This window comes from Chrysoperla carnea, chromosome 2, assembly GCF_905475395.1.
Source record: "Chrysoperla carnea chromosome 2, inChrCarn1.1, whole genome shotgun sequence".
NCBI classification, from domain to species: domain Eukaryota; kingdom Metazoa; phylum Arthropoda; class Insecta; order Neuroptera; family Chrysopidae; genus Chrysoperla; species Chrysoperla carnea.
In genome coordinates this window covers 32,599,142-32,624,657 of record NC_058338.1, presented here as the reverse complement: position 1 = coordinate 32,624,657, position 25,516 = coordinate 32,599,142, and the positions used below count along the sequence as shown (strand labels likewise).

Below are 25,516 nucleotides of genomic sequence, written 5' to 3'. Positions count from 1 at the left end.
TTCAGGTTATTTAAATACTACTACATGTATTATTAAATGAAAGTAAAATTTTTATAATACTTTTTAAATCCAGTGTCATTATAATATGTCATTTTGTGTCTACCATGCAAAAGTAATTCTGACAATATATTATGAAATTTGTTCTAAAGTTTATAGTGTTAACCAATATTGTATAGAAGGAAATTAAGTCACCATCACCACCAGTTAATTTCGATCAGTTCGCATATCCTCCAAATTTTATTTGATCCATTTTATTTCATAATTGAATCGCTACAATTTGTGTGTAATAAAAAATCGAGAGAGATTGAAAAAAAAAAACCTCTAAATATTTTTAGTAAAAAATATTGATCACAGAACAATCAATATTCTTTGATAAAGTCAAAACGCTCTTCTATTTTATTCCGAATACCTACCAAAATATTGTGCATTTGTTTGAAGGCTGTCTAGGACCCAAAAAAGGTAATCGCGTTGATGGATTTTAAATAATGCAGTTCAAACGAATCATTCAGTCGTCCAATGCAGTGAATTTTTTAATTTTTTAGATTTTAATGGATCTAATAAATTGAGTAAAAATCAAAATAGACTGAATGAAAATCGGAAGCAACAAATTTATCCCATTATTCCCTTAAAAAAAATAAAAAATTTGTTTCTGATCTCATCAAAACTTTCGTCATAAGGTCATTTTAACCCTAAAAATTTATTGGATTTTTGGATGGATATTTTTCGCGCTACTGCTTAAAACTCAGAGTAGTTTTTGGCGATATCTCGGAAACTATTCATTGAATTGTCCATTGGTGTAAATTTTTGAAATTTTTGGGTTATAATGGCCTAATGCATTGAGTTTTATGAAAATCGAAAGCAGAAGTTTTTTTGATTTTTTCGATGAATTGTTTTCGCTGTACTGCTTACAATTCAAGAGGGATTAGCGAAGAGATTTTAGGTGATATATATATAATCATTTTTTCCTCCCTTCTAAAAAAGGAATTCGTTTCATTGATTTACAATACGAAGACAATCTTTAATTGTAAAAGCGTTAAAGTATTCAAAATTTTCATCTGTAGAAACGAAGAGAGGCAGAAGATTATAAAAGTTAGGATAGAATACCTTTATATCTCGAAAACACAAGAGTTGCTACTCTCGTTTCGTCTCGTATCGCATCGACCATAAAATTACGATATATTTTATATATAAAAATCGACCACATAGATAGGTTACATCTATTTTCTATATATGTACAAAAAAACTGGATTAGGTATGAGAAAAATAGTCGCATGTTAAATTCAATAGTTGCAGAATTGGGTAATGAATTAATTGTTCTTTTGAATTAGTTTTACATTTACATTTTGTAATGACAATGTCAACTTATTATACATATTATTCATCCATTCATTATTGCATTAAATTCTACATAATATGTTTAGGTCACGTAATGCAAAGGTTAGAAGAATCGAATATAAAGGGCAATAGAAAGTGAAGATGAATATGAGAAAGTTTAAATGTTTTGATTGTTTGTTATTATTTCATCATGTACTTAAGAAAACAATACAAAATTTATTAAAATGGTAGCGTGTGTATCTATATTAAAAAGAATTAGATTCTTTCCATGACGAATTTAATTTTATCCACAATTCTTTTATAGCTTAAGGTAGTTTAAAATCCACGATCGGAAGTAAAAAAGTACCAATTTCTTTTTTTTTACGATTGTCATGTTATGTTGTAATCATCATTTTATTGTCCATCTACTTTGACTTTATCCGGAAATAATTGAATATATTTATAAAGATGAATTTTTGTCTTTTTAATATGAATAAAGTTTAAAATAAAATAAAACTAAAATGTTTTGTACAGAATACAGCAAAAAGAAGGTCCCATTGAAAGCTCGAATGAAGAACTTTCTATCAAAATCCCGAGTGAAAAAAGTCCACTTTGATATGCCGAATGAAAAAGAACTTCTATTATAAAACAATCTATTTAAAACATCATCCCTTCAAAAAATTAGTGCGAAAAGATAGAGAGATATAGAGACAGAAAGACACTTCAATTTTATTAACATAGATAAATGAAACACTTTATGCATCTAACAACAGTTGGACAAAAATTTTATATAGTATCTGATTGACTTCAAACTTAGGATCGATGAGGCGGACTGGCAATTTCAAAGAACTCTTAGAGTAGCTTTAAAAAACTGAAGACAAAGCTAAATCACGATAGAAAAGAATGGCGATTTAAGTAACAAACCATTACTGGGAAGTACGGTTCATAAAGTGCAACTCATGGCTTCAGTAACTTTAACTTTTTGTTAACACGGCTTGCTCTGTGAGATGTTTGACATGCGTTAAGGATGTTTAGGGCGTACAATCTCAGAAAAAGTTACTGAAAAATAGTAATTCGTGAAAATTTTTATTTTATGTTTAGTAGCAATAGAGATACCTTCTTTTATTTCTGTTTAACCAAATGTGCTATATAATAGCTTATATACTATAACAATAAAACAATAGCTACTTTTAATTTATCGAGTAAAACCCAGGTTTTCGATTTATTTTTAATTTTTTTCTCAACAACCGTTTAGTGCATGTTAATTATTTCTGTAGAGTTATATGATTTGAAAATTTGGAACGTTTCGTAGCTTTTTTATGGTAATAGATATGAATATAATGTATATAGAGTGAACAAATTTCCATAAGAACAGGTGTAAAATCACTGTTTAAAAACAATTATAATAATTTTTAAGTGACATAGTGATCGCTTTAAAATTTCCACATTACTTTTAGCATTAAATGAAAAACATTTTAAGAAATTTTAATAATTTTTGTAGCTTTTTGATAGACCTTTCAAACACATTTAAAAATCTGGTTCAGTTTCTTCTAGTTAGTGAATGAAATTTAGTAAATAAATTGGATTGTACAAACATATTGTTGTTATAAGTAGTAAACCTAAATAAACAATAATTATTGACTTAACTATTTATTTTATTAATAAAACTGTGGGTTCATATTTGTATATGTGGATTCCATATGGTGGACGGATATTTATTGAAAAAAATAATATATATAATGTAATTAACAGCTTTGTCTGTATAAACAATAACTTATAATCATCAAGATTAAATCCAATGAAAGTTGTTTATAAACATACAGTGAAAACGATCGCACTAATCACAATCATTGCACTAATAGTATGTATAATATGACTTTTAAATATCATTCTGGTCCATCACAAGGCAACATAATCAGGGCAACTATAGACACATATATCCACATAAAATTTTAAACAAATGGGAATGTAAATATCGATCTGAACCCTATAGTTGGGCCGAATTAGAAACCTATTGATCTTGGCGAAAAATGTTGAAGATGTTGAAAAAAATTTTATACTTTTGAATTTTATAGACACATTCTCTACCAAACGTATAATTTTGAAATCCTGAATCATGCGCTTTCTTAAATATTTCTTAAGCATATAGCACCGATAAAAAGATTTGCGTGGAATTTTTCTCTTCAGTTCAAATTGCATATGTATCAGAACTAGCTGAAGAAACAAACTTAATGCGACTGTATGGGTTATTCATAATTTCTAACTAATATGTAAGTATTGAATGATTATTTTGTATAGAACTTCAAAGATTGTACAGTAGAATCTCGATAAGTTAAAGTCCAAGGGAAACACAAAATATTTTAAGTTATAGAGGTTTTAAGTTATCAAGAGTCTATGTTAGGTAAAGGTTAATATAGAGGTATGTACATGTTTCTATGTACCCTAGTTAATATAGAGGTATGTACATGTTTCTATGTACCCTAGTTAATATAGAGGTATGTACATGTTTCTATGTAGTTACTGAGGGCCTATACAGAGATTATTTATTTAAGTTATAGAGGTTGCGTCTTTTAAGCTATAGAGGTTTTGGGCTCTGATGGGAAGGGAACATAGTATTTTTTGAAGTAACAGAGGTTTTTATGTTACCAAGGTTTAAGTTATCGAGATTCTACTGTATTATATAATTTCCTGATTAATAATTATTAAAAAACAATATTAATTTATTTTTCATTAGAAGCAAGTCACGTACAAAATACAAATTTTTGTACATGCAATGACCTTCATGCATTTTATATTGTAATGGTCTACAAATCAAATTTTTAACAAATATTTCACGTAGGTATTTATAACTATTAAATAGAGATATGTAAAATTATATTTTAAATAGCTCATTTTTTTAAATGATTATATGAAAATGCGATGACTTTTTTTTTAAATTGGTACATGACTGGCAACAAATATATCAGTATTTGTTAATTACCGGTACAGTTTTGAAAAAAAATAGGTGACAATTATCGCTGTAATTTAATGCGTTTTAAATTTTAGAATTTTTCGTACTTGACGTTATTAAAGTTGAGTGTTTATTAAAATTGTAATTAGAACTTTAGAATAGTTTTGAAAACAGTAGGCACTCATGGGCACTGCCGACAGAAATGAAAACTTTTTCGTATTGAAATTATAGTATGAATAATTAAAATTTCATAATTGGAAAATTGAAATTTTTAACATATTCGCACCGTGCGTGAGTTTTATTGAAGGCCTTTCCATAGTAACGATACACCACTCTAATTATAGAATTGTATGGATTGCATTTATGACTTACATTGGAACTTTAATATTATTGTCTCACAAATTTAAATAAATAATTATGATAATTTACATTTGAAAAATAATATTTGATTTCTTATTTTCACAATTTTTAATGCATTGAGTTTAATTAATTAGTGCTTTTCAATAATTTTAATTTAACGTTTTCTATAACATTAACATGCAAAGAATTGCAAAGTAGTCATAACAGCCTCCTTTATTGCTAAAATTTTTCACTGGAAGCACTGACATCGATTTTATTGTCCCTACAATGACTACGCTGACAACGAATAAGCTAAACTCGACTTCGTTTCGCTATGGCCTTACCCGATATTAATTATTGGGGGAGTAAATAAAAATAGTTTAGAAACACATTCGACATTGATAACTTTAATCATTTTTTTCAGTTATTTTTAAATATTATTTCCCGTGAGAACTTACAAAAAAACTATTACAAATAATAAAAAGACAACAGCACACAATGTTTTATAGCGGTCTTCCATCCAAGTACTGACTGTTCCCAATGTTGTTACAACTTCAGTGATTGGTCGAGAGCCGGTGTTTTCAACGATGTACCTAATCCGCCAAACCACGTGACCACCTTCCTAAAACTTTTACCCATTATTAAAAATACTATTCTGTTATTAAAAATTTTCTTTCAAATATTTCAAATTATTAATTAGACACCTAAGAAGACGGCTGGATTGATGAAATACGCCTCAGTTTGTGACTTTATTGGACAAGGGTTGCAGTTGCAGGAGACAGAACACAGTGGAGTCAGTTAGAGGAGGCCTATGTCAAAAGGCACACCGAATTGAGAGATATTATATAAACTTTTAAGAAATGACCTACAATTCGGAAAAGAAAGGCCATTATCATAAGTAGACGGCTCCATTACATTTCTGGCAATTTGATTGATATTTTTTTAACATTAATTAAAGCAGTAACAGATCTTTTAATAAACAGATGGTATTTCTTTTGTTTATAAGATCATTTGTCATGAAATTCTTACTTTCATAAAAACATAAAATTTTATGAATTATTATAAAATTGTTTGGAATTTTTAATTGTTTTGATATAATTTTTAATTATGAGAATAAAAGTTGTAATATATTATGATCAAATATATCTACACAAAACTGCATGCACCACATTGAATTTTGTGTTATAATTTTTTAATTTCACATTTCACTAAAACTGAAATTGAAAACATTCATAATTATATGTAGATATTAAAAATTTTACCACAACTTTCTTTGGGTAAACAAAACAAATTATATTAATAAATTTGTTTTTATATTACAAATAAAAAAATTTAATAGATTTTTGAAACTGATAATATTCACTTTTATTTTTATTATGATTGTGTTAAATCAATTTTTTAATAACCATATGGCTACATCATTATGTGCACACTTATTAATTATTATTTTTTTAAAGTTTATTCAACAAACTTTACCATACAAGTGAAATTTACAAAATTTAAAAAACCCCCGACAAATGCGATTTATTCCTTGTAAACCGATTTTTGGAAACTTAGCTATAAAATGTTCTCAATCAAGTCGGTTCGACTGTTTAATAAACATTTTAAACTTATCACACTCCTTCTTAAATCAATATCAAAGTGATGGTCAAGGACATCAGATGAGATGAAAAGGATATTTAGAGAGCTATCATTTTTTGGGACAAATTTTTTGAAATATTTTAATTGAAATTGAAATATTTGAGTTGACTTTGTTCTTTTGAATTATTTTTTTGAATTATCTTATTAATTTACCATTTCAATTTTCGAAATGATTTGAGCCAGGTTTATTTGACCATACATTTCCATAATAATTATTTATACATTAAAATTATATGTCATGCCTTTCCAAACTGAATCGATTTTGAAGATCATCGCCAATTTTTTAGTTTTTTCGGGTACTGAAATCTAAGCTCTCGCATTATCCGTTAAATAACCTTTCAAATGAAACCAAAAAAATTATAATCGGTTCATCCGTTCAAGCGCTACAATGCCACAGACAGACACACACATCGAAGTCAAACTTATAACACTCCTTTTTTTAGTTCGGGGGTTTAAAAACAAATAAGCTGAAAGTAAAGGGATCGCAACGCAAATAAAAATCATAATTAATATCAATTTATTAAATTAATTGATATTCAATAAATTTCTTCGCAACTTTCTGTACCAATAGAAAGAAATGATTTTACTGTAAGAATGTTGGACTTTTTACTACAAATAAAGGACTCAAATACTATTATGATATACTGTTAACATGTAATATTAATCTTTAGAAGCTTTTTTAACCGACTTCAAACAAAGAAGGAGGAAGTTCTCAATTCGACTGTATTCTTATTTTTTTACATCAGTACTTTCGTCTTTGATGATTTTTTCTATTTGAAAGCTGGGGCTTCCCGTGTGGTCCTATTTCAATTTGGTCCAGTTCTGACAACGACATCCATGAGAAAACCATATAAGTCTTAAATTTGCATTAAGTAGGTAAATAATTATAGAAATACTTTGTACAGCGGATTTAGAAACGCATCGAATGTTCTACAAAATCGCTACAAGTCTATAAACTTATTGCGATTACCACTATCATTTAACGTTCTTGTATTGAGGTGTTATTATCTTTTAGTAAAATTAAACCTCAAGAACAAAAACATTTATCAGTGTTACATATAATAAAATAAATATTAAGAATGTTATTACCCAGAGAATTGTAAGTAATTTATAATATGCGAATATTGATTTGATAAAATGAGTCATTTGATTTTATTATAAGACAGTCGTTTTACCATTATTACTTGAGAATAAAGAGAATTTATTTAGGTATTAGGAAAACTTAAGAAAATTTATAATTCGATCAACTACTAAGGAAATATGACTTAGTAATTTTGACTTTAATTGGATATGAAGAAATACTCAGTTAAGCAGAAGTCGAAATAAAGTGTATTGCACTTCGGGATGAGTGCTCTGTCAAGAGAGTATCCATAAACCTCGTGGCACGATTAAGAGAGGAAGAGATAGTTCAAAATATACGTTGAGGTACGTTAGGGGAGGATGGCAATAAAGTCAGCTACTTAATTTTCTTGATATATCTTTTTGGTACAATGGAAACAATTTGCAGTTTAAGCTTGCTTTTTGAACTTTAAAGTGTGTTTTTAAGCCTAATAGTACAATTTGCTAAATATAATATATCAGAATTAAAAGATCGAACTACTTAAATTAAATTGTGTGCTTTAAAAATGTTTTTTTTTTTTTTGAAATATTCGTCTCGATAAAATGCATCAAGTATAAATTAAATCATTGGGTACTCTTATATTTTATGAATGCTATATTCTTACAATGCCTGTGTTTCAGAAAGTAAAACGTTTCTTGATTTGGTAATATAAAAAATTTTAATATTTTCTTCACTTGATAATTCAAAAACTACGTTCCCTTTGAAGGGGGAGTCATAGAAAAGGTTACGGTAGTCTACATGTACAGAGAGCCAGGGAGGGGTTCCAAAAATGTTGCAATTGAGCCTCTAAGATAATGGACACTCCCTTACTTACTAGTGGATGTTTTTTTGTAAACTTTGACAGTCAGTTACTAGTCGTTAGCAAAAATTGCTGTAATATACAAGACCGAAATGTACAAAAAGTGGTAATCTTGACTAGTACTTATCAGTTTACACATAGTATGGATGATGGCTTACATATGATAACTGCTGGGTCATGGTGGGTTTCCGTGAAAGTGTTCGATTTTGGGAGCCTTTTCTATGATCTCATGGAAGTTAATTTGAAAAAAAAAAATTGGGTTCTTTGAGTATCACCAAATGATTTTATTGAAATAAATGAGAAGTATTATATAGAAAAAATTGTATAAAATGACTATTTTATTACAATTGAAAAGCAGAAATCTAAAAAATCACACTAGTTTATTGAATTCAATACAGAGAAAGATACTTATTTGCAGTTCAGTTAATAAGAAGTAGTTTATTTATAAAGACAACTTTTCAATAATGCTAATTAATTATTAATTTATGGTTAGTTTTTTGCAGTAAAAAAAACAACCTTCAACTATCTAAAAACTCTGATAGGTCAGTAATCTTACTTTACTATTAATGTTTGTCACATTTGCTTATCGATTATTATGTATCGTTTAAATAAGCAGATGTTAAAGTGGTTTTTTTACTTTCTTGTAATTGTGTGGAGAAAAGGAAGTGTTTTAATTTAACGGATATAAATCTGTTTTCTTGGAAGCATTTATGAATCAATTTCGTCGCCGCAAAAAAGGAAAGATTTAAAACACGTAAGATTTATATAATCATAGCTTAAAAAAAAGAGTTGATAATTAGTTTAGAAAGTCAACTGGAAGTGTAGGATTAATTATACAAATCCGGACTAAAATTTTGGATCACCTATTTGGCAATGTTAAAAAGTTCCCTTCATTAAATTGCATGTTTGTAAGATTAAATATGCAATGTTTTTATTAGTTTTAATTCTTGAAATCCAATAATAATTTATTGAGCGCAGCAAGACTCTAAAGCCAGAGTATATGATGTGTGTCCGATTCTATTCATTAAAATGTAGTTAGTGCATGTTTGTCTTTCATGTTAGATCTTATTAGATTGTGTAATTATTATTAGTCTTGACAGAAATTTAAATAGAACTTCGAAGGTCTAAAAAAATATATCCAAATGAAAAACATTAATATTAAAAAAAATATATATGCTGTTAAATACAAGAAATAATATATAGTGTGTTATCGATGAAGGTAACAAGAGGATAAAGAGCAATATTTTTAATTTTATGACAAACATTAGTCATAATCATTGCTGCTGGTTAAAAATTTAAGATTATCTTATTAGGTATATTCGATCAGATTACAAACAAAAACTCAATAATTTTTAAATAAACATTATAACCGACATTAAAACCTTATATAGAAAGTGTCTAAATATCAGAATCATAAAACGACTTTTTGAACAAAAAAATTTTCTCCGAACTGTTTTTGACCCCCTTAATAATAATCAGATAGGTTTAATGTGAAATCAAAATCAAAAATTTCAACTATTTATCTTTTATAGTTTTTGTGAGAGTGAGAATGTTAGTTTGGCCCTAATTTGGATCCTCAAGAAAAAGTGGGCTAATTAGGTGATTTTATAAACACCTATATACCAAAATTTTGTTTGTAGCATCAATGATTCTAAGCGTTACAAACTTGGGGCTAAACTTAATATCCTCTGATATGTATCATATATAGGGCATAAAAACTACCGCCAGGGCATATATGGCATAAAAACTATTTTAGTATTTTACAAATAATTTTTCAAGAACAAATCTATTAATATAAAATAAATGATAAAATAAATCATAAAAAAGTTCTCTAGGAAGAAAGCAAAAAGTTATCTAGATTTGTGATCTAGGATGAGGTGCGTAGAAAAAATAGGGGAAAAATGTTTTAAAAGATATTAGTATTTGTTATTAGTTAAAATTTGCTGGAAAAAAATAAATAATAGTTTTTTATTTAATAATTATTTATTTATTCCATTTCTAACAGGGACTATAGGCTTTATGAAAATTTTATGATGAATTTTGTTTGTTAATTAATCCTAATCCTAACAAGCCCGGGTTTTTTTGAGGAAACACTGTCGTTAAGTACGGTAGTACACTGTACTTAATATAGAATTAACATAATTAAAACATAAAAAAAAAACTTTTAATTTTTGAATTTTTTATGTTTAAAAATATATATGAAATAATATGTTTTTAAAAAATACCTTTTATTATACATACGTTATAGTTTATTTATTTTCAATTTGCTAACATATGTTCACAAAATTATAGTTGTAAGTTTAGCGAAGTGTGATTTTTATTATATTTTTCCATTTTGTTTGTTCACTTAATTAATTTTTTATGTAACATGTTATCAATAAATAATAATATGAGGTTTTTTTAATGGTATTTTTGGCTTTCTTTTTAAACGGGGAACACTCTGATTATTTCTATTTTATGTGCAATCTGGATTCAGGTCTCTGATGTCAAACGTATCTTTAAGGACTTTTCGGTAATAGTGATTATAATACTGAATACTCATTTTTCAAGAAAAAAAAAAGTGCCCGCACTTTTCATTCCAGTGTTAAGCGTTAACAATTTTATCACTTATGTATGCTGCAATCTTTTAATAATTTTAGTATTTGTGTAATTCATGTTGATTAATCATGATCCCTCTTCAAATTCATCCACTTTTATTTTTACCAATTTTTGCATCGAGTTTAAGAGTATTTTTGATCCGTCGAATAAAATGACTCACCTTGTAGAATTTCAAATGCAAGTTTCGCAAAACCACAACAATAAAAGATTTCTGCAAACTTTCTTTCCCATAATAGTTCAAAAATAAACATTATTTAGTAAAACAAATTATTGAATGACATGTAAAAATCACATAAAATAATTTTAATTTCAAAATAGAGCGGAAGTTCATGTACCGAAAAATTTTCTTAATGTGAGTTTTTACTTCAAATTCTAAAAATCAATTTCATAATTTCTATGAAAAAAGAATATTATAATTTCTATTAATTGTATTAAATATATTATGTAGTTATTTTGTTTAAAATTACATAAATTTTAAGTGAAATTAAATGAAAAAAAAAAAATTATAGTTTTTGTGTCAAAATGAAAGTTTTGTTGTAGGTATGCATGTTGTTTTATTTAAAAGGTTTTTAATATGAATACATGATGATGCATGTAAATAATAAAATAACATACAAAACGTTTATTTAAATTTATGAACAACAAATTTCGATTTAATGATTTGCTTTCCAAAATCTGAATTTTTTTCTATTCTTGTTTTTCGAGAAGGTCATACATTGTAGTATAGGGAAACATTGGTAAAGACATTAATTTAAGGTCCTTATCCTGGGACTTAGAAATGAAAGCTTCACAAGAAAAAGGGTAATTTAATGAAGAGTGTTCTAAGATACGTTTCAAGTGAGAGTTTAGGGTTCCGTACCCGAAAAATTTCTCGTAGGTTTTTTAAATTTTGGAAATTTCTCTTGTTTCTGTAAAACTAATATTTACAGAAATTTGGATTATTGATATTACAAAAATAACATTAAAAAAATATTTTTCCAAGTACCGGGTATTAACCACAGTATCTCTTGCATTGAATGTGCGCATTTAATATCTACGCTATTGCAGTGTTTTAGATAGTTATGGTTAAGTTATTTTCATCATCTGAGAAGTTTGTTAACTTCCATGTGGGATAGTTATTGCAATGGGTCTGATTTTGCAAATTGAAAATTTTGACATATCTCCACGTTTTAAGGACTTTAGAGTTGAATAGTATGGCTTTTAAAAGGATGTCCGTGTGTGCACATGTATGTATTTATGTATGTTTGTTCGGATTCAATTTTCGTCTCGCATATCTCGAGAACAAATGAAGATATTGATATGGGACCAGTTTCATTTAACGCATATTTATGTAACTTAGACCTGATTAGATTTTGGGAAAAATCGGTCAAGCCGTCATTTGTACCGAATGAAAAATTGGATAATTGTCACTATTATCACTTATCATTTATATAGTTTTAACGTCATGGGGTGCAAGGGGCGAAGCCCCCGCTGGGGGGTCCATGGAATATTGAAAAATTATAAATATTAAAACTAAAACATATGATTTTTTTTTATCCTTTCCACTGGGAAGTTAGTCGTGTGGACCTTTCGGGTCGAACCAAGACCGCTTTTTTAACTTTTGCTTATTACCTGCAAAAAGTTAAATTTTTTTAATTAAAAACAAACAGTATTTCACATATAATAACGATTCAAATGTGAAAAAAGTTTTAAACCTCTTACATAAACATAAAAGACTTTAGTTACATAGATACTTAATCGATTTTTTTATTTTAATGACATTTAATAAAACAACGTATTAACTATTTGGAATCAACAAGGTATATAACTATGAGAGAATTTCTTATCAATTTTATTATTACTCTGGTGAAAGTTACATACATTATGCTGCACGGAGCACACATATGTGTGAGATTTTAGAATAATATTCTTTTCTGCTTGAGTTATTTATTGTCATCTTAATATGATTCGATTAAATTTTATATACTTACATACTTACAATCTTTTATAAATTTAATACAATACACGCCTACAAGTTAATTATATCCTTAGGTTTATAATAAATATTAATTTTTCTACCCATTTTACACGAAGAAATTTATTTATTACTAAATATAGTAATACCTATACTACAGAGTGCTCCATTAGTATTTACCCCACTGCAGTAAAAAAGTTAACATTAAAAAAGGAGTTCGACAAAGTTGCATTTTATCACCATTACTGTTCAATTTATACATATACTGGAAAGGTATTCGAAAATATAAGTCATTTAGAAGGTATAAAAATGGGAGGTATAAACATTAAAAATATTCGACACGCGGACGATACAGTTCTAATGGCAAATAGTGCGGAAAAACTACAAATACTGGTTAACGAAGTAAATCGTCAAAGTAAGGCTATGACGAATTACATACTTGGTTTATCGAAATTGGATACAATTTGGATTTGATAGAGCAAAATAAATTTTTTTTGGATTTCGATGACATTGATGTAGTCATAAAGTTAAAAAATTCGTATTTTTTGATAACACAGGCAAATTTGATGCGATCTTATTGGAATTTTTTTTGAAACCCACTAATTTTGAGCCATTCTTTTCAACTGTGATGTCAGTTTTTCGTTACCTATCACTTATGTGCTTAATTTCGATACCAGGGCTCTGCATTCTTGAAACCTATTTGAGCTAGGTTAATTTTGATAACATTTCTATTATGATTGATACTCAACGAGAAAATGTTTTTGATTTCATTAAAAAGTTCCAAGTCTTCATACTAAACATAAACTTATTTTAACATGTCCAAGCGAGGGTGAGTAACTGGGAATTTCGATTTGTACCCTCATTTATGCAGTAAGACACCTACCTACCCAATAAACCCTGTCGGGTTCATTCTGAATATAAAAACTTAAAATATATCTCCAGTAATGTTAAAATTTAAAAGAGGTAACTTATTGACAGAAAACATTAAAAAACTTTTTTTTTAAACTTACGATTTCTCCATCTTGTTTGTTGGATTTTTAAATGAAAGATAAATTGAATATAATACTAGAATTACTAGTTTTGTACAAACGATACAAAAAATTGATGCTCTACTAAAAAATATGTCATGTTATTTTCTCCATTCAAGTTGTCAGAAATTACAGATTATATTTCTTTGATAAAGAGATTTCGCCATAACGAAATTTATTTGTACTTCGCATTCAATATATTCGCAATTTTAAATGAAAATATATGTAGAGTGCAATAGACTGTCAATTGTACACGTAGGTCTGGATTTACTTATTGGGCCACATTGGCTATGGCTCTACGTGTAAAATTTTGTGAGCGGAATATTGATCGAAAGGCAAAATATTTTTGCGTACATGTCAATTTGATCTTCGAAATGACGAAAAATGCTGAAAAAATAGTACAGTAGATATGTATTTTTTACCTGGAAAGTATTCCAAACTTAATAAATTTTTTACAGGCTACTTGGGGATACTTTAGGATGTCCATCCTAAGTTTTCGAACTCGAGGACTCTGTGCTAACTTCAGAGGGGACCAAAAACTCCAAAATTTTTTCATTTCGACAATGCACTCTGCGTCAAATGTAAGTGCAATTTTATCACATGATCTCTGCGATATCTATTCAAACTAGATACTGCTTTAGGTACCGTATCTATATATTCCAGACATTCGCAACAAATTGTGCCGAAGAAATTAATTTTCTAAATTGAAATTAATTTTTTTCCCGGATGAAAAACTATTTGCAAGCAAGCATGAATCATGATGATATCATGGTTTTGAATATGGAAAAGAAAGAAAAAAATACATTTTGTGATTGATTATATTAATAATTTATTCCTTAATTATTATTTATTCTCTATTTATTAATTATTCACTTACTAAGCACAAGTGTTGATAATATCATGTAATTTTATGTACCAAAAAATAATATGTGTTAATATTAAAGTAATTGAAGTAATATTTTCATTCACACGTACAAATTGTTGATTTCGACTTCGTTAATCGAAACCCATTATTAAGACTGGTGGTGGCAGCCTCCCAGGACCTTTAACAATTTAGGTTCTTAACATTATTAAAATATTATTACTTAATAATAATAATATGATTGGTTTCCGAATAATATGCTAGAACCACGATTTTAAGGATAACGCCATCCAGGGCTAACTAACAGTATATATTATATTTCGTCACAAAACATGCAGCAAAGATGCACACTACAACTTTTTTTAGAAGAGCGATTATAGGTATTACTTTAACAATAAATGCCATTCACAAAATTATTTCAGATAAATAACGAATTGAAATAATATAAATAAAATTTAATTACGACTTAATTTTTGAATTTTGAGATAAGAAGTAATACTACTTCTAATTAATTTTTTTTTTATAAAAACATATGCAATTAATATTATAGAGCAGTAATACCAATTTAACTCATGTAATGTTATACTTTATTCTGTATTTTGGATTCAGCAACTAATTCCGAGTAATCGAGTTTAGGGTGTCCGCGAAATTTGGGTCTCCGATTATCTTGAGAATCGATAACTCGCTACAAAGTGGTAAGAGAAGATAATAACAAAAATAAGTCTGAGCCGTTGAGTGTATCTAACGTTTAGAAAAAGCAATGAAATGAAAGTACCATATAGTAAAGATATATAGAGAAAGATTGTGTATATTTATTATGTTTATTTAAAAATTTATTAATTAATTATTATGATTCTGACATACTTCCTTACTTTTGTAGAAATATTCAATTTAGAAAAAATTCATTTATATTGTGGTAATAATTTATTTTACTAAGTATGATCATCTATTCGGCGTTGACTACCGTCATCCAATCAAAGATTTTTTGTGTCTTTAATCACGCTAACGTGACTAGTGTTTTAATTTTATTTTAAACAAAAGCAATAAATATTCTGGTCCAAGTTATAACGGCAGGACTTTGTCAAACTATAGATAACGTTAAAATAAATTTTCAATACTGGTTACAAAAATTGAAAATTTGGCATACAATACCGTAAGTATGGGGCATTGAATGTCAAGCTATGGAAATTTTTTCTACAAATGACGAAGTTGGTAACCCTATATCTAAGGTTGCCAATTTTTTTAACAAAAAACGAATGTTTTGTTGTTTGCATTTTGTTTATATAAATATATCTCTTCTACCATGAATACTCTGGCTATAATCGTTTCTGTTCCGCAATAAAATTGATTAACTTAATTATATCTTAATAATGAAACGGTAAACGATTTCGGTTTTATTTTCTAACTCAGAACAAATACATCAAAGATCAATTAGTTTTTTGAGAATATCTTAAATCTAGTTTTATTTCTTAAAAAAAACACTTGTTAATACACAACTTCTCCTATGCTTTCCATCTTAATTATACGAACTTTAATCAAATTTATCTCGAGTTAGAGACGGTCAATCGACTTCAAATTTTTATGGTTACTGTATTATAACATCCTTAATAAGTGTAAATAATTACAAATTTTCTGAGACCAAGTTATTTTAATTAAAGCAACATTGAGGTAGAATTGAAAAATTTTCTTCAATTCAGGTTAGCGTGTTACAAGCCACGGCGCATTATATTTAGCTTTTAATGAAATATAGTTTTTTATAAAAACCAAAATGATGCTAAGATACTTACTACATATTTATGGTTTAAATTTTCATTAATATTGAAATAAGTAATAGATTTTTATGAATACTATACTTAAGGGTTCCGATTTGTACTTACAACAGCAAATAAAAGTTATTATGATTTCAAGAGAACGAGTCGCATTGAAAAATAAATTTAAAAAAAGTTAAGTGAAAAAAGATCAGGAGGTAAATAAGGAATAATCAATTCCAAAAAATTTTATTTTTCAAAATATTGACTGTTCAATTCTAATTTGGTTCGAGTAATTAAGTATTTTGAGTTTGTTGGAGGGACAAAAAAGCTCACATAAAAATTAAGTTTATTCTTTATCCATTGGCAGAGAACGTGCGGTTTTTAAACTTTACATCACCTTTTTTCTACGCCTCTTGAGGAAAAGCATTGAAAGCGATTTAGCTTTGCAGAAAAACTACGGCCAAGTGTTTCAAATCCTATCCTGCCCATACATTAAGTTCCTACATCAAAATCTCTTCATTTTTAGAAGGATGGAAATTAATTAGAAGGATTAAAGTTGCAAATTTAGAGGAAAAAATAAGAATAAACCATTCTTACCGAGAGAACTTTTTTTTGTTATACCTCCATGGGTGTAAAAATGCGTCTGAGGGTTAAAATCTAAAAACCTTACGATGATAAGCTTTTTTGTCCTTTATTACAATTATATAAACTTTTTTGTCTTCTAAAACAATTTCATCTTACTCAATTTTAGTAAAATAGCATTTCAAGGAGTAAAGTTAAAAAAAAAAACAATTTCAAACGTTCAACAAGCGTGTAACTCTCAAACGAAACAATTTGGTACTAAGGCAAGTTTAAGTAAATCGACTTATTTTGAACTATATGAACTATACTATATCTGGTAGAGCGTTGTACAGAACCATTTAGGCACAAACTTGTAGTGCACTTAACAACTATAAATTAATTAAATCCAAATTAAGTATATTGGTATTTAAGTTTTTATCTGAATAAAAAATTTATTTGTTTATTTTCATTTTTGTATAAACCACAAATTTCTACTTATTCTTGTTCGTTGAGATTTATGTTAATATTGTTACCACGAAAAATGACTAAGGATTTTTTTTTTGTATTGCCACATATATTGTTGATTAATATTCATTTTAAATTATTAAAGGTTTCATCAAAAGTTAATAAACAAATTAAATTTTTTTTTACACAATTACAAATACCTGTGGGATCACTTTCAAACCTTTTACCATTTTCTTCTTGCATTATATACTTAATGTTAAAATTTTATTTTACAGATGGGCAGTATCAACTATTATGACTCGTCAAAACATAATACCAGCAAAAGATGGAAAAACAATGATAACGGCATTGATACCGTTTTGGGATATGATTAATCATAAAAATGGAATTGTAAGTTTTAATTTACGTATTTTTTTTATACAATATTCTTTTAATTCATTTTTTTTCTGAAAACAAAGACGTAATTTAGACTCAAGTTTTTGAGACACAAAATTTCAAACAAATGAGACAAAAATATTTGATACGGAGTTTTCTCAGAGATTTTCGTTATATTTCACGTCTGTCGTGCTTCTAGATATAATATTTTGTGAAAATTTTCTTTCTTATTTAGTATTTTTTGAAAATACTAAAATAAATACTGTCTACCTTCGTGACAAATATGGGTGCAAAAAAAGACGATAATTATAAGATCTGTTATAAAATCTTTGTAATAGTTAAAATACTGCTGAACCACATAGGTAGATCTATAACGATTGCCATCAGCCAGTTCCACACACAGCTACTTTTTTTACGTTGTCCTTACATGATGAATTGGCAAGCACAAACTTTTCTAAAATTCGATCAATTAACTTTTGCTTGTCATTATTGAGTTTTAGAAATTTTATTAACGGAAATTATTTCTTTCAGATGTCCACTGATTTTAACCCAAAATTAAATCAAAGTGAATGCCTAGCGTTTGAAGATTTTAAAGCCAATGATCAAGTATTTATGTTTTATGGTGACCGAACAAATGCTGATATGTTTCTTCATAATGGGTATGTATTATTTATTACAAATTTGACAAACAAGTTGCATATTAAAAAATATATTAAACTTTTTTTTATAGATTTGTATATCCAGATAATGAAAATGATGGATATTCTTTACGATTGGGAATAAGTAAATCTGATAAACTTTCTACAAAGAGAATAAAAATTTTAGAAAAATTAAAATTATATGAACAAATGACATTTATGTTACGCCCAAAGCCAAAATCAATAAATGACAATTTATTAAAATTTGTTAAAGTATTTATTATGAACGAGGGTAAGTTTAATCTCAAATCTGTTCTAATAATGAGTTAATGATTGGTTTAATCAACTTTTGCCAAAATCACGCTTACGTAATTAATGAATGGCCCCCACCCTATGTAGTGAATAATTAATCTTTTAAACATAAATTTTTTTTCAGATGAAATAAATAGTCTTGAAAAACAAGAAGATCAATCGAAAATAATAGAAAAATTAAATACATCAGGAGACGAATTAAACAAAAGATGCTATAGGTTTTTATCGACTCGGTTAATGATACTTTTAAACGCTTATCCAACCAAATTAGACGATGATATTGCATTACTTAAAAACGACGATAATCAATTAACCGAATGCAAAAAAGTGGCAGTAAATTTACGAATTTTAGAAAAGAAAATTTTACATGATAATAAAAATTATCTAGATGAATTGTTGAAATGAATATAATCTTATTAAATGATTTATGTCTTTGTGTGTTTTTAAAGAGTTTTATAATGGCATTTTTTATCCCAAAGATAGGAAAATTAATTAAGATAACGTTTGAGTGATTTTTTTTTCAAGTTAAACTTCTTTTTCTTTTATTAGAATTTATTTATGCAATTTGATCGTTATGTTTTTAGCTTTGGTTTTTCGCCAATCAAACTTGTATGAAATGCATTCTCGAATGCCTTTAGAATAATTATGGGGAGAGTTTATGCTTTTCACTTATTTAATAATGTACGAATGTCAGGGCAATTTTGCATAAAAGGCTTGATTTTTTTGTATATGAAGTTGAACTAAGTCTTAATCAATTCTGAAAATTTTAGGGGGAGGGGTTGTTGTTTTTTAAGTCACGCTTGAAGATTAAAATGTGTGGAAGCAATAACGTATTCTATGCGGTAAAAAAATCTCTGATTCAGCATAATAATATACTTCTTAAATCGAGTGAAAATCCTTTTGAAAGCCGGCTACAAAAGTTATTGTACAAAAAAGTATCTTGTGCATTTTCGTAAAGTTGTGCAGACTCGTATCAAGTTCCGGAACTAAAATGCTGAAAAAAGCCAAAATTACCGTTTTCAAAGATATAAAATAGCTTCACATAAAAAAATTTTAAAATTCAACAAAATTTTTAAATAAATTTTTAATATAGTTAAGCAAAGTTGTGAAGAAAAATTATGGTTATTTCTTTCTGAACTCAGGCTAAATATGCTTTGAGAATATTTTTTTTAATTTAAACTAGTTATTTTTAGCTTAGTTTAATATCTAGATGAGTTTTATAAAGTAAAACTTATGATCCATTACTTTTTTCTTGCCCAAGAGGTGTAACAAATGGGTCTTAGTTTTGGCTTCATGCACAAGTCCAGAATTGAAGTGTCTGTGGAATCTCTAAAATGAATATTGAATATTGTTTATTAATTAATAATGTAATTAATTATATTATTATTTGTGTTTATTATAAATAAATCATTGCAAGCAAAATTTGTTGTTGTTATTGTTTATTGAAATATACCAAAAATGTAATATATAACACTTCAACCAGACGCGATTCAGCTCCCAAAAAGGATGTGTTCACAGCCATCCAAAAAAACGGCCTATAAAAAAGTGTTTACAAAATATATGATGCCCTGATCCAGATTATGTACAGTGTAGGTATAGTATGTCCAGGTGGGTCAAGCTTTTTTGTAGAACACTTGAAAATTAATGAACCTGTAAAATGTCAGTTTGTTCGCTCACGAAAATTACAAAAGTATATGTGTGTTTGTTTGCACATCAGATTGTCACTTTGATGAATTTTTTACATTTTCGAAGCACAACCAATTTTATTAAATGCATTGTGTACATTTTACATTAGATAATTTTATTAATGAGTTTAATTAAGTTAGAAATTCAAATTAACATTTCTTTTTCGGGAAATTGTTGATAATTTCCGGGAAAATATGTAGTAAGCTAGCCCGAATAATATTTCCTGTGCCATTGAGGCAGACATGGCGATGATTCGAAGCAAGCACGATTTATTGTTTTTTATTTTATTTTATAATGGCATTAGATATATATCTGCTAACCGATTTCAATAGACCGTGAAAGTGTGACGTTACAAGTCTATTAGTTGTTGGCATGTCCATAGTGCCCAAAATGGTGGATCCTCGTTAGATTACAACACACGGAAAAACAAAATTACCAAATTGAATTACTGTAAAAATAATATTGCACATTAATGATTACATGCAATTCTGACTAATTGATTAATTAGGTACTATTACCTATTAGTAATTGTTAATTATTACTTATTAACAATTTTATATTATTATTCAAATTTCAATAAGTGTCAATATTTCACAAAAAATATGTTTTTAAAAATAACAATAATATATATTGTATTGTTGTTTTATATGTTACTTAAAATTAGCTATCAACAGTCAAATTAACAGTGAAGAGGCAGGTACCCCATCGAGACACAAATGTTTGTTGTTTATTCTAAATAAATTTTTTTTTATAATTTATTATATAAACATGACAAGGCTTGATGATATATGTATGTAAATTTTTAGTAGGTCAAAGATGGCGCGTGATTATTGAAGATTTTTTTTAAATAAAATGAATATTATATAAAAACCTTCAAAATTACAAAAATTTATAATCGTGCATTGAATATAATGACATATATACCGTATATTATGAATTACAGAATGATCCAAAAACCACTTATTCACCTACGAACTCCAGCCCGAACTTTTCGGAAAAATCTGTGTCGACTACGCTTAGATTTGTCCACGTCCACATCTGCATACAAATAATACAAGTATGTGGTGTTATGGTTAACTTAAGATGTCTCAAACCTAGTGATGAGCAAAATTAGTCTTAGGCTTGCAGTCTTGATATTAGTCAAACCTCAAATTTCTACTCAAACCTCAGGAAATAGTATAAGTATTATCCTAGATAATAATTGTTAATTCTAGGATTTTTTGAATTGAATTTCGATTTTTGCCACAATTGCCTAGATCAATTTTTTGTATTATAAAAAAAATACAAAAACTTTTGATGTCATTTTTATCAAAGCTTGTTATAGCCTATACTGTTTCATTACTAGAAGTAATAAAATGTCTGGACAATTGGCTTAAAAATTAAGTATTACACATTGAGGAAAAAACGAAATTGTTTATACGTCTGTGCATAAGACAAAATTAATTTACCTTCGTAGGTAAAAAACATACTACAAAAAAACGTTTGGTATCTCTATGGGCAATTCATTATTTTCATTTTTGAGTAAGACCTTCATTACAGATCTAGAAGAACAAACCTAGCAAACATTTAGTTATTTTCCGACTGTCTGGTGTAGGTATGCCGATGTAACTATACGATTGTTGACACAGATAATAGATTGATTTTTTTCCCATCGCTTCCTCTATATTATGATATATATACGACTTTTACTTTTTGTAATTTAAATAATATATATTTTTTAATAGATACTGGCGTTTTTAAAATTGTCTAAAAATTAAAAGATAAAAAAATATTTATAATTGTACCTAGGTATTATTAAATTTATTGTTTCATGGGGGGTGCCAAATATTTGCTATACTTTATGTAGAAGGTTAGTATAGAATTCTTTCAAGAACTAGGATTTGCGTCGTTGAATCATACTGTATAATAGAAATACATAGGTAAATACGGTTTATAAAATCAAATAAACAACTTATTGTAAAATTTTTTTACCGATTTTATTCATAAATATCTGCATAATTCATTTGTTTATAATCATAAATCAATAGATACTAATATAATTAATCATTAACTAATTATATGTAGGTACTTTAAGTTTAAGGACTTGTTCTAAATGCGTAAGATCAAACGAAAAAATATATATTATATACAAAACAGCATAAATGAACAGAATGCAATTTTTAATCAACAAAATAGGTATTACCAATGTTTTCGAAATTCGATTTAGGGTTGGAATCTGGAAAGTTGTAGCAACTAACAATTTTTATTCTTAAATTTAACTTAAAAATAACTAAGAAATTTCGATCATTTTCGTTTATTTATTTCGGTTAAAAATAACTTTAAGATAAAGTTAAGTTATATGAAAATACCTTCAAGACAAAAAATCCTTCATATCTCTGTAGTTATTGAGAGAAATCGTTTAAATTTGAAGAAAATATATCACCGTCAAGGCGGATGAGGAAGGATTAAAAAAGATTAGGGATGAAATATTTGAAAAATTACCTTATATATTAGTGGTTTTAGTGACTCATAAGTACTGAAGGAGTTTATAAAGAAATTAAATATTTCTTAATTTGCTAAAAAGCACAGAATAATTTTTTTTCTCCAAAATTTGGAACTGACTTAAAAAAATGCACAAAAAATTTCAAATTAAATATATTTATCAATCGCTTCATTGGCTTAAAAAAGAAATTACTCACAAGGAAATTATTTGCTGCTTAATCAGTTACGGATTCAAGTTTTTCCAATCTAAAGTTCCAACAACAACTTTCTAATCTAAAGTTTTAAAGTTTAAAATTTTTCCTCCTATAGCCATAGAAAAGCGAAATAGATAAATGATCAAAATTAAGCATTTTTTTAATTCATGGCTTAACAAATGTATTGAATAAAAAAATTATTTCGATGATGATTTGATTTATAAAAAATTTAATCAATAATAATTACCTTCAATAAAATAAATAATTCAATGTTTAAACAAAAAGCTATGATTTGTTAAAAAAAAATTAAATAAAAAAATTATGTGAATACACGTACTACAACTTCCATATACTAAAATAATGTAAAAAGAGCTTGGTTTTAGTGTAAATTTACGAATTTGTAAAACTTTCGAAAAATTTTGTCACATTGCTTAAAAACTTTTGCTTGAAGAGTAAGTCTACACGAAGAGATTCCCATAGCTATGTTCTTTTATTCCTATGGTTTAAGATTATGATTTTATTGATTTTATGATTATTAAATCGATCTATAATGATTCTGTTCACATCTAAACTCAAAGAGTAATTAAAACTGCACGTGGGTCCCCGGGCACATAAACGTTAAATGAACATCTTATTATTTGTTCGTATCGCTTTGATCTACGTACCACTGGGAGCTCAAAAATCTGAAAAATATCAAGATATGTTCAGGAGGGTCAAATCTGTCTTAGCATATAGTTCCAAAATATTTTTGATCATATAAAATCGTATGTAGTTCATTGTGTTATCTTTTTTAAACCCCCGACTAAAATAAGGGGTGTTATAAGTTTGACCGCTATGTGTGTTGGTCTGTGTATTTGTCTGTCTGTGGCATCGTAGCGCCTGAACGAATGAACCGATTTTTAACCTTTTTGGTTTCATTTGAAAGGTAATTTAACGGAGAGTGTTCTTAGCTATGTTTCATGCGATGATCTTCAAAATCGATTCAGTTTGGAAAAGGTATGATATATAAATAATTACTATATGAAAATGAATGGTCAAATAAACGTGTAATTCATTTCGAAAAAAGAAATGGTAAAATAATTAGGTAATTTAAAACAATAATTCAAAAGAATTAAGTCAACTGAAATATTTCAATTTCGATTGAAATATTTCCAAAAATTTGCCCATAAAAATGATAGCTCTCTAAGTATCCTTTTCATCTCATTTGATGTCCTTAATCATCACTTTGATATTGATTTAAGAAGGAGTGTCATAAGTTTAAAGTGTTTATCAGTACGTCTGTGTGTTTCTCAGTGTCATCGTAGCCCCATAAACGGTCGAACCACCTCGATTGAGAACATTTTATAGCAAAGTTTCAAAAAATCGGTTTACAAGGAATAAATCGCATTTGTCGGGGAGTTTTTTAAATTTTGTAACTTTCACTTTGGAACACTGTGTGTATATTGATGTAAGAAAATAAAATTTTTATTAGACATTTAATTATTAATAAATAATAATTTTTTTTCTATGCAACAACTAAACAAATATTTATTTAATACAATGTAAAATAATTACTATTTACTGGAAGTAGGCAGGTCCTGTATATTGTATACAATGTTAAGTGTTTTCTTAAATTATTATCTGAAAAATAAATATTTGTAAAATCAAGTTTTAATTTTCAGTTCAATAAACAATACCAGGGTTTTGTAAAGCCTATATCGTAATTTGAATGGCTTAGAAAAATATTAATATAAAACCATAATAAAGTTGTTATTAAAAAAATATTAAATTATATACAGCTGAATATAATAGTATATGTAGGCATAGCTAATCATTATTAATATGTAATTAGTAGGTATTAATTAATTGAAAATAATTACTCTAAAGACAGTTAAACTTGATAATAATTGCCATTTTGGGGCTGCTTCAATTCAGTTACGGAGATGGGTGATACTATGAACAAGGGTACCATGAATGGGAAAAAAAAAATTATCTACTGTATTTCATGACAAAATTACTTTAGTATAGTGCCAATAGTGTAGTACATTTAGCTTTCAGTATCTTGAGCTCCGAAATAATATTTTTATTTCGTAAATGTTAAGTTTTCATTAAAATTTCATTAATTATTTTTATAAGAACATGAAAATTATTTTAAATTTTATTAGGGACTTTTTGATTCTTATTTATTGTAATCAAAAATAGTAATTTAGTATATTTTATATCTTTAAATAGGTTTTTAAGTTTTTATACCATGTATATGACATATACATAGTATATTAAGTTTAGTTCCAAGTTTGTAACGCTTAAAAATGTTTGTGCTACGAAAAAAATTTTGGTATAGGTGTTCATAGAATCACCTAATTAGTCTATTTCCGTCTGTCTGTCTGTCTGTCTGTCTGTCTGTCGTCTGTCCGTCTGTCATCACGATTACTCAAAAACGAAAAGAGATATCAAGCTGAAATTTTTATA

At 27.4% G+C, this 25,516-nt stretch overlaps 1 protein-coding gene across 1 annotated transcript; it reads left to right on the top strand.

Moving 5' to 3' along the window:
• The first annotated feature begins 11,539 nt into the window (after window positions 1-11,539).
• Window positions 11,540-19,322, top strand: LOC123292632 (actin-histidine N-methyltransferase). The gene is made up of 6 exons (XM_044873346.1): window positions 11,540-11,562; window positions 17,658-17,772; window positions 18,289-18,416; window positions 18,488-18,687; window positions 18,832-19,040; window positions 19,257-19,322. The coding sequence occupies exons 1-6, from the start codon at window positions 11,540-11,542 to the stop codon at window positions 19,320-19,322; spliced, it is 741 nt and encodes a 246-aa protein (XP_044729281.1).
• The last annotated feature ends 6,194 nt before the right edge of the window (window positions 19,323-25,516 follow it).